Source organism: Prunus dulcis, chromosome 8 (genome assembly GCF_902201215.1).
Source record: "Prunus dulcis chromosome 8, ALMONDv2, whole genome shotgun sequence".
Taxonomy (NCBI): Eukaryota; Viridiplantae; Streptophyta; class Magnoliopsida; order Rosales; family Rosaceae; genus Prunus; species Prunus dulcis.
Window position 1 is genome coordinate 9,289,392 of NC_047657.1, and position 10,073 is coordinate 9,299,464.

Below are 10,073 nucleotides of genomic sequence, written 5' to 3' on the forward strand. Positions count from 1 at the left end.
GGGAGGGAGAGAGAGAGAACCTTGAAGCCAGTGTGAGCGCCTGACCATCTTCCACAGCATGATCTCCACGGGAAAAGGTCTCCTTGAGGAAAGAGAGTCTCCTAAGCTCTACCTCCATGTAAATGGAATCCGTTGGATCACCTTTGAAGAGCAAGAAAAAGTAGGTTCTGTGGACCACTGATATGTAGCAAGTTTCCCAAAGTTCAAGTATGGCCCTTTCCCAAAGTTCAAGTATGGCCCTCTGCTGTCTCTCAAATTTCAGAGGCCAATCAAGTGTTTCTGATGCTTCCAGCATTGGATCTATTCCTACATCTTTCACATTCTTCTCAAAGTTTACAGCTGCTACCCCAGTCTCTTGGTCCTAGCATGCACGTACCGATCCATGTTAAATGAAGCAAAAAAAGGGTGAGAAGCTGACTCACCCAAATGCCTTAAAGTTCATATAAGCAATTTACTAGCTAAGAATATTGGTAAATAAGTTGTGAGAATGTGCAACTTAAGAAGATTATGAATTTGCATAATTCCATATCCACACAAGCCACATGAACCAGTTGAAATGTATAAAGCTTTTAAAAGTTGCAAAATTCTCCTCAACATGGAAATGCAAATGTTGCAATGCAAAACAGTCACAAATTCTTCCCGACTTTATTAACTTGAAAACTATAAAAGTGTGAATATTAAGAGAGTCAGAGTGATGGATAATGTTTCACATTCTCAGAAAATCATTCTAATTACTATAACAAGCACATTCAAAAAAGATAGTCATCGCTCAAATACGAGATGAACTCTGCAGAAAGCAAGATAGACATAAAATGGCATTCTTTTTGTTTGCTTTTTGGAAAAGTTTGGAAGTTAGGCACACTCTCACCTGACCATTGGCAAGTTGTTTGTCATACTCAAGCTTTTTGGCCATTTTCTTTAGTCCTGCGACAAAAGTATGGACACTAGTAATATCTTCATCGGCAGTCTGTGCTCCTAGCTCATCCACAGCACTCCCAAGGGAAGATTGAGAATCATTTCTTGACAACCTTCTGTTGGAATCATAATGTAATAGAGGAACCTTCCTCCCAAAACTTTCTGGTCTCCCATGAAAGCTTTTCTCAAACCCATTAGGTGGGGTTCTCTCCAATTTATCTGGAGAAGATGAGCCAGTCATGAGATTTGCTCTACAACTCCAGCTCCTAGTTAACTTTAGGCTTCTAGAACTTGACATATTTGCTGAAATATCATGCGGAAATGATTCTTCAGGGTAAGGACTACCAAGAGAATCAATGGTCATTTGTACATCATGTAGTCTCTGCTCCAATGTGCCATATGCAAAACCATTTTGCAACTGAATCCCTTCTCCATCTGCATTCACTGGGGTAGATATCAATTCTTGACCTGTTACCCTTGTATCCCCAGATGTCAAAGCAGATGTTCCTTCATTGCCAATAGTAGATAAGGCAGGGGATCCAGAGTTCTTGTCCCAGCTTGGCTCTTCCATCTCAATACAGCGAACTTCTTTGCAGTAGTCATCAGTATTTTCTGCAGTTCCACCTGCAGTTTCCTCAGGACTGCTCTCCCTGTCTCTTTCATCAAAATGTGGATTGTTGAACTTTCTGACACCATTCGGATAATGAGAATCAACCACACCTGATGATACTGAATATTCATCATCCGAAACATCCCCTGCTTGCCATTTAGGATGATGATTGTCTGAAGCCTGAAAGAGAAAAAAAAATAAGCAAGAGTTAGAAGAAAAAGGGCATATATAACCTGTAATATAACTCCAAAATACATAGGCAAAATTATGTACTTGTCTTGAATCATTATCATTTCCAACCATCCGTAGTAAATCCTCCACCCGTGATTGAGCAAGATCGCGTTGCTTTTTCAGCTCTCTAATTTCCTTATCCATCTGCAAAAATGTGGCATGCCATGTCTTGGTTTAAATGCATTGGATTCGACGCTTTCTTAAATCAACCATGTTTACAGATTCCAAATATGAGCATAGATAAATATAAAGCCTAGAGCACACTTACATCTAGCTGATGACTACGTAGATGCAAGTGTGTTTTAGATACTAGGAACATGCAAATTTCCTTGAAACAGGCAATTTGGTACATTATAACTGATGATTTCCACTGCATCAAGGACTACTTGTGGACTTGGTTTTACCAAGTATGATTGGTAAAATTTGTCAGAATAGGCATGTGCAGTATTTCTCCTTGAAAGAAAACTTGGAGAAACATGTTCGTGTTTGTGAAACTTGGAAGCAAACTCAACACATCTCAAATGCTGTCTTCTTGACCTATCTTCTGACAGAATTTTCTCCCACATTAAAGTCTTAACTCATCTCATGTACTGCATTTTAAATAATGTCCTGTGATCTGTCACAGGTCTTAAGCAATATCTTCGTAGCTATGTACATATATTTAATTCCCGTTTATAGGTGCTATCCCTAATTGTAAACTACTTCAGAAAGTGACTCATTACCTTTTCTATCTGAACATCTTTCTTTCTAAGTAATGTTGTGTAGTCACAAGTTGAGGAAGGAAGGCCAGGTGTTTTCAACTCACTCTCCAATCTAGCCAGCTCTTTTTGTAAATGCTTAACCAGTGCCTTGTCTGACATTACTACATTGACCTGTGCTTTTGTAGTCACTTCTTTTGCACAACAAGCAAACAAAAGAGTGTTTCTAGTTTGCTCAACATGGCTTCGTGCAGGGCTCAAAGTGCAAATGATGGCAGTTCTAGCGTTACCACCCAAGCAAGGCTGCAGTATGCGTGTCAGCTTAGAATCTCTGTAATTGATGTGTCCATGTCTTCCTTTACTGTGTTGACCAATACAAGTAGATTTATAAATCATATAACATGGGTAAGTACGACAAAGGAGGAAACATAAATTGTTCAGAAGAGAGGTCGGTCAGTCAATGTTTGCAAAGTCAGAAATTATATGAGGTAAGTATATATCTTTTTTTTTCCTGGAAGTAAACAAAACACTAATTTTTTTTTCTTTTTCTATTATCAACGGGGGAGTGGGTAACAAAACAAATTAATTAATCATTACACTAACCACCTTCATTTACACTAGGAATACTTGTACTCAAATTTGTATCTTTAATGATAGCCAAGACAAAGGCATTGCTTTTGGAACCTTCAGGTCATTCATCATAACTACCCAAATTCAATAGTTTGTTAATTATCAGAAACATTACAGCCAAATCCAGGAAATTATGATTAGATTACCTAACATATCAGACCATTATTCTATAAACTTTTTTTTGGAGAAAAAAAAAAAAAAAAAAAGGTTAAAAAGACATTTTCAGTTTATTAAAAAATGACAGGAAAAAAAAAAACGCAGATAAAGATAAGGCATGTAATTGTAATTCAAAGGGTTTAGCCAGTTTTTGTGCCTAGTTGTTATTTCCCTCCAAGAAATCATATATTCCAGTGACAAGGTGGTTCTAAACAATGATATAGAAAAAAGCTATCGAACTTGAAACCAAAAAAATTTATTACACATATAGGTAGATAAACATCATAAAACAGCAAATATCCACAACAAGTAATAATTTACTAGACCATTGCCTGCCAAATCAACTTGGTATAGCGAATGACATAAAGAAAGGACGGACTAGGCAACCTTAGCTTGCGAATAACAGTCCCGAGAGTAAGTAAACTGCGATTAATGTGGCTGCCTTCTTTTAATCTCGTCCCAGCTGATAATGCCTGAGCTGCACGCTCACTTCCTGCCAAGTCCACAAAATTCTGCAACAAACCCATGACTTCTGAATGTATTATCAACATGATTTTGGGATTGGAAACCATTAAATTAATTTAACAGATAATTTTTATCTATTGAACCAAATATCCAATCTATAAATAATTAATATATATACCACGCTAGCTGCAAGGGTGGTCGAATTTCCCTTGCCTAAAAACTCACGAGCAGAACTTTCAATTGCCTACAAGTTAAAGTAGCGTTAAGTAGAAAAGTCTAAAGCACTGCATATAAAAATGAAAACCCTTATCAAATGAAATCCAGGAGGAAGGGCACACCAATCTAATAATTTGATGTGATCTAGAGCTTTTCTCGTTCAATGCAGTCTCCCCTATCTGTCTTTGAGCTGCAATAATACACTAAAATACTTAAAATACAACATTTTCTGGTAAAGGCAGTATTTTCTAAAATGATTTACCTTCGCAGATAGAAAGGAGCTCCTTTAAATGGCTCCAGTCCCTCAGAACTTCCTCTGTGATTTTCTCTATTATAGTCCCCCGCTGATGAGATCGGAAAAGTGTCAAAGCAAAACTCATATACACATGAAAGAAATTATTTTATAAAAAATAAAAAAATGCATCCACCTCAGGATCATCTAGCAGCCTAAGTGGAGTATTATCTGAACTTAGGAGGTCTCTAACAGCTTCATTGTATATCTCAATTGCTGAAAACTTTACAACAAAAGCTCGTTCCTCGTGCTGAAAGCAATAGCAATCCTTAGATTAGTGATGTCACCAATAAGATCTTTATATTATTAAGGTCTGCAAATAAAGAGTACAGTCAAGTAAAAAATTGCAAATAAATAACTGCATAAAATCACTACACATTTTTCTTACCCTGTGTATATAGTCAAATATTTCTGCTACTGTAAACTCTGTTATACCATCCATGGTGTACGTTTTCCCACTGCTTGTTTGACCATATGCAAAAATACTTGCTGAAAAGAAAATCTTGGTGTAAACTTTCAACTAGTTGCATAAAGTAAGGTATGAGGAAATAGTTAGGACCCAGATCTTTGTACTTACAGTTGATACCATTGACAACTGAAAGGGCAATTTGTTGGGCTCCTTCTTCGTAAACCTGCCTTGTAGAGCAATCACCCCGAAATACTCTGTCTATCACAAAAATACAAACAGAGATAAAGAGATAAAGTAGTTTAGATGTTACCTTAAATTTATGAACTGTGATAAAACTTGCATTCCCAGAAATTCAGCAGGCAAAGGCCACTGCTGGACATAATCATACTTAACAGGAATTACAGTGAGTAACATTGCATACAGATGTCCCGTTCTCAACAGATGAATATTTTCTTACCAAATGTATAGGCAGTTGGAAATGTAGACCCTTCCCGCAGTGTGTTTCGGTATAAGATGGTGGTGTCATTGATGCATTCCCAATCTGCTACTTCATTTGATGCAACCTCCTTCTCACTCAAGGGCCTTAACCTCACTAAAACTAGAATCTTCTCTTCGCGAGCACCTGCTCCTTGCATCTTCTCCCACTTCATTAGATCTTCCCCACCAATTGCCCCCATTATCTAACTTTTCCACCCAACGCTCTTCTCAACCCAACAACCAATTAATTGAAACTTTTAAAAAAAATTACATAAATCAAAAATCTCAAAGTGGAAACATAAGCTCAGTGTTCAAGTACTCCAACCAACTCTTGGTTTCCTAAAATGCAAGATGACTTAAATGTTAAAAGCAGGGTTGTTGCACTCGCCAAACATAAATTAGGCCTTTCATTACCACATTGTCTGCAACAAGAAGCTAATCATGGGTACTATCCAACCACCTCAGAAAAGCAAAAGAACATAAAAGAATACTAACTACAGGTCACATCAGCAACAAGAAGCTAAACCATGGGTTTAAGCATTTTAACCCAAGCATCTCGTTTAAAAATAAAATATATAAAGATTGTAAAGACAATAAAAACCCCAAATGCCAATCACGCCCCATATCTGCACCCACAAGCCAGTCAGTGGCTAAATCCAACCACCCCAGGAAGAAAACATTCACAAAGAAAGTTAATTATAATTAAAAGGTTTGTTAAAGCTTAATTCTTTGATTCTAAGCTTCAGTTCACTATATTAAAAAATGAAAAATGAAATCTCATTTGTTTTTTTTTTTTTTTTAATGCTTCATCTGACAACGACCAACATGAATGTCAAATCCAAAGTGGCGACCCACTACTATGCTTCAACAGCAAGTAACGGAATCTCACTTAAAAAATCTTCAATATGCAATCAAAACGTGCAAGCCTGCAGAGAATATGGTCCCCCAAAGTTCCAAACCTACCCAGATCATCATCATTTATTCGTTTTCACCTCTCAAAGTAAAGTTTCAAGCTTTTCACTGTACTTTTTTCTGTTTCTTTCACTAGCGCTAATATTTCTAACAAGTAGACAAAACCCAGATGAGATTTTACCTTCAAATTCTTTGTCGTTTTCACAAAACCGTTAGAGGCTCTCCGATTGGATGGGCAATATGTGGCTAGAAGCATACGGCGATCACACTTGCCGATGACTTGTCGTTTCAGTCTGAGCTCTGAAGCTTCTCTGCTACTCTGATTTGTGCTCTGCAACACCAAAAAACAACAAAAAGGAAACAAAAATTAACTAAGAATTAATGCATTAGACGTTGGCAGTAAAACCCAATTCCAACGGTTATTTATTTCAAAAAAAAAAATATATATATATATATATATATATATATATATAAAAACCCAGAACTACTAGTGCCACAAAAATCCGTGTGTTATTTTATTACACTTTCAAAAAATGCCCCTCGAAATCCGATTTATTTACCTTTCTCGAACACAAACAAAGCTCAACGCTTCGGATTTGGAGCTTCTCTGGGATCCAGAGGAGGAGGAGAAGGAGCCATTGAGATAGCTTCGAGAACTTGAAGCAAACTTGAAGCAAGATTTACTGACGAAGGAACTTTACTTCACTCGACGAATAAAGCGCAAAAGCAAAAAACAGAGAAAAAGAATGCGAGGAAGAAGAGAAAAAAGAAAAAGCTCAGAACCCGAAACGGAACGGAACGGCGTTGTAACGGAGGCCCGGGGAGCTCGATGTAATAGTAAAACTGGGGCGATTATATCCCACAGCCCACGATCTGAAGCTCTCTCTCTCTCTCTCTCTCTCACGCTCCCAAAAAGAGAGAGAGACGGTTGCTTTCGTTCTAAAACAGAGCCTCCCTGAACGTGGAGCGGGTGAAATTACGGTTTTGCCCTTGGCTTTTTCAAGCTGTGGGATGGCACGTGAAAAAGGGAAAGACGTTGGGGACTTGGGATGAATCAATGAGGGCTTCGGATGGGCAACACGTGGGGTTTTGTGATTCGGTGCCGTAGTTTCGGGTTCTGCGACTGTTCGATCGGAAGTTGATGACCGTCGGATGGTTCGGTTTTGGGTGGTTGTCGTCAACGATCGGAAATGGACGGTGGATTGCGGTAGAGTACTAAAAAGGTAAAAGGTAGGTCATTAGTGAAACTGAAAAAGAAGGAATCATGTTTCGGTTACCCAAATTGACCTAAAAAAGATAAATAAGTAATGAATGTTTGCCTTTAAATTTAACAATCATGGATCAACATGACTTACCAAAAAGAAATCCAAATCAACATGATTGCTTACCAAAGAAATCATAGGTTAACACCAAATAATTTGATAACTAATAGTTGGTAATAATTATCAAAAAACAAATAAATGCATTACATGTTTGTTTTTCTTTCTTCTTATAACAAAAAAATTGAAGTTAAGATGTCACTAGACCATATCGTTATTGACTATTAGATATTTGCCTTTTAAAAATACCTATGATCATTGTAGAAATCCAAACAACTCTAGCCCCCTTTTTCCTAAAAAACACTTTTAGAGCCTTTTTCACTTTGAAGGGGGAGGAAGCCATTGTTCTTCCTCTCTTCCTCATTTCACCTCTTCCCCCATTTTCAGAGACAAAAGGTTGTCCCTATTTGTCTTAGTTTTGTTATGATTTTCATCCAACCATTACAGGCGGCTGCGCTCAACGTCGGATCTTCACCTGCATTTCGGCGTTGGATCTCCACAACCATCTTTTTTGCAATTTCTTTATGTTTGGAATAAGTTGCAGAGACTCTTTGGGTTCTCTGTGTAGTTTTCACTTCTCCTTTTGTGAGAGTTTTTCATCTCTCCTTTGTGAGAGCTTTTTATTTCTCCTTGGTGAGAGTTTTATTTGTATTGTTATGGCTTGGTCTTTTCAAGCTTTATCTCTTTTTTATTATTCTAAGTTTGCAATATTAGTTGGGATGCCTATGCCAGAGTTTCTTCGATCTTGCCTGATCGTTAGTGGAGACATATCTGATTTTCTTAATTTTGATATTAGACCGCTCCGTTATTGTAATGGCCCTTTTGTGGCTAGTTTGTATTGGCCATTTGTGGCTAGTGGCTTTTTTGGCTGAATTATGAATGCAATCATATAATTTCTCCCAAAAAAAAAAAATTACCTATGATCATAACATACTCATGTATCCATGAGTGTGCTACTAGCAACATTCATTGACAACTCACTCTATATAGTCTAAATTACGAGATGGTTTAAGATTAATCTACAATAAAAATGTCACATACCATTTGTATGTAATGTGTTTAAGACTGAAAGAAAGAAAATGTAAAGTTGTCGGTAGACAAAATATTAGGGTCCCGACACAATCTGATAAACAACTTGAAACTCATACGACATAATATATGCACGTCAACTTATACGATAGAAAATATAAGTCAAATTCAGGTCAACCAGCTAAGACATGATTAATAAATGGGTGGGTTTCGGATCGTCCAGCCAATCCTTCAACCCATTTGTAACCCGTCAAATTTAGCCTATTTAATTTTGTTAGTTTAAATTTTCATAGGATTAAAATTGCCTTGTTTTACACTAAATTTGTCTTTTCGTATAATATACTCAATATCATTATAAATTTCTTAGAATATGTGAGTGACATTATTGATAAATGCTTAATAGATTAAATGAGTTTAAATAGACCAAATTGGTTTAACTATGCTAAATAAGTTACAATGGTTAAACATGACAAATGAGTTGGATGGGTTAATAGCTTAACCTAAATAATCCAACTCATTCATAAACATGTTATGTCGTGTTACCCGTTTAATAAACGAATAGTGTTTAAGTTGGAGCCAGTCCCGGCCCTGCCTAGAGACAGTCAGTGCGACTGCCCTGGGCCTATTATTCAAGGAGGCCCTAAATTTTTTTATTATACAAAGTGTTATATTATATTATTATAAATTGATTTAATATTTTTTCATAATTTTTAGGAATAGGATATTGAGATGAATCTGAAATTTTGGAACAAAGGATCCATGACGAGAGTTTTAAAAGAAATTCTTTGATATTGGCTTGACTTGCATTCTTGAAATTCCTTGACTCACTGGTATGGTATCCATAGTCGGACATTTGTTTTCATTATTTAGGAATATGGAAGACATTGCTCAAAGTCTAAAAATATTTTCGAATAAATATTTTCTCAAAAAACCTAATGCTTAGTTGATAAAACAAGCAATATACTAGTGTGTAGGGCACACTTTAGATTTTCACTCTGGATCTTTGAAAACTCAAGACCAACCCTAGTTTGAGCTTCTTAATACGAATTGTATCTGAATTGGAAATTTCCGACCCATGTAATACCTCGACATGACAATTCATTGTCACCCCTACAAAATATGCAATACAAGTAAAAGATGGCAACATAGTAACGTGGCAAATTGTTGTGTATAATTTCGAGCAAAAATCTCCACCAAGTAATGTACATGTATGCTTTTCTCTTATATTTTCCTTTCTTTATTTTGTTACAAAATAAAATTTGAAACAAAAAACATGTGTACTATGAAACGCTCAAAGTGAAGAACATGAGTAATATTTAACGTTTGAATATCTATATATATAAAGTAAAATGCAGAGAATGATGAAACATTCAAAATACCATAAAATGTCTTGGGTTAACATTAAGAATTGAAATTATTAATTAAATGGGGATAATATGGTAAATTCACTTTTTTTTATATTAAAAAAATGAAAACAAAAAACAAAATAAGATTATAGGTCCTACTTTTATGGAACATAACTACCCATGTTATCTTTTCTTAATTCTAAAAATAAAAGGAGTACTAATTGAAAAGCTATCGCTTCAACTGATGATCTCTTCTAACAAAGTGAAAAAAGATTACCACTTGACCAATTGATTAAGGGAAACGGTCATGCATGTGCCAAGGGGCTAGTATATCTATAAAGCAAAAGGCAGAGAATGGAGAAACATTC

The 10,073-nt window shown here is 36.2% G+C and overlaps 1 protein-coding gene across 1 annotated transcript in view; it reads right to left on the reverse strand.

The window, feature by feature from the left end:
- Positions 1–6,931, reverse strand: part of LOC117638422 (kinesin-like protein KIN-7E) — a 10,444-nt gene extending 3,513 nt beyond the window's left edge. Inside the window, exons 1-14 of the mRNA XM_034373554.1 lie at positions 6,572–6,931; positions 6,193–6,342; positions 5,080–5,323; positions 4,791–4,880; positions 4,602–4,702; positions 4,350–4,463; positions 4,184–4,265; positions 4,044–4,111; positions 3,884–3,949; positions 3,628–3,752; positions 2,479–2,815; positions 1,799–1,900; positions 869–1,705; positions 21–361 (exon numbers count right to left, since the gene is read on the reverse strand). Coding sequence (XP_034229445.1) covers positions 21–361; positions 869–1,705; positions 1,799–1,900; positions 2,479–2,815; positions 3,628–3,752; positions 3,884–3,949; positions 4,044–4,111; positions 4,184–4,265; positions 4,350–4,463; positions 4,602–4,702; positions 4,791–4,880; positions 5,080–5,299 — 2,483 coding nt within the window. The 5' untranslated portion in view covers positions 5,300–5,323; positions 6,193–6,342; positions 6,572–6,931. The remainder of the gene's footprint in view (positions 1–20; positions 362–868; positions 1,706–1,798; positions 1,901–2,478; positions 2,816–3,627; positions 3,753–3,883; positions 3,950–4,043; positions 4,112–4,183; positions 4,266–4,349; positions 4,464–4,601; positions 4,703–4,790; positions 4,881–5,079; positions 5,324–6,192; positions 6,343–6,571) is intronic.
- Positions 6,932–10,073: the final 3,142 nt, after the last annotated feature.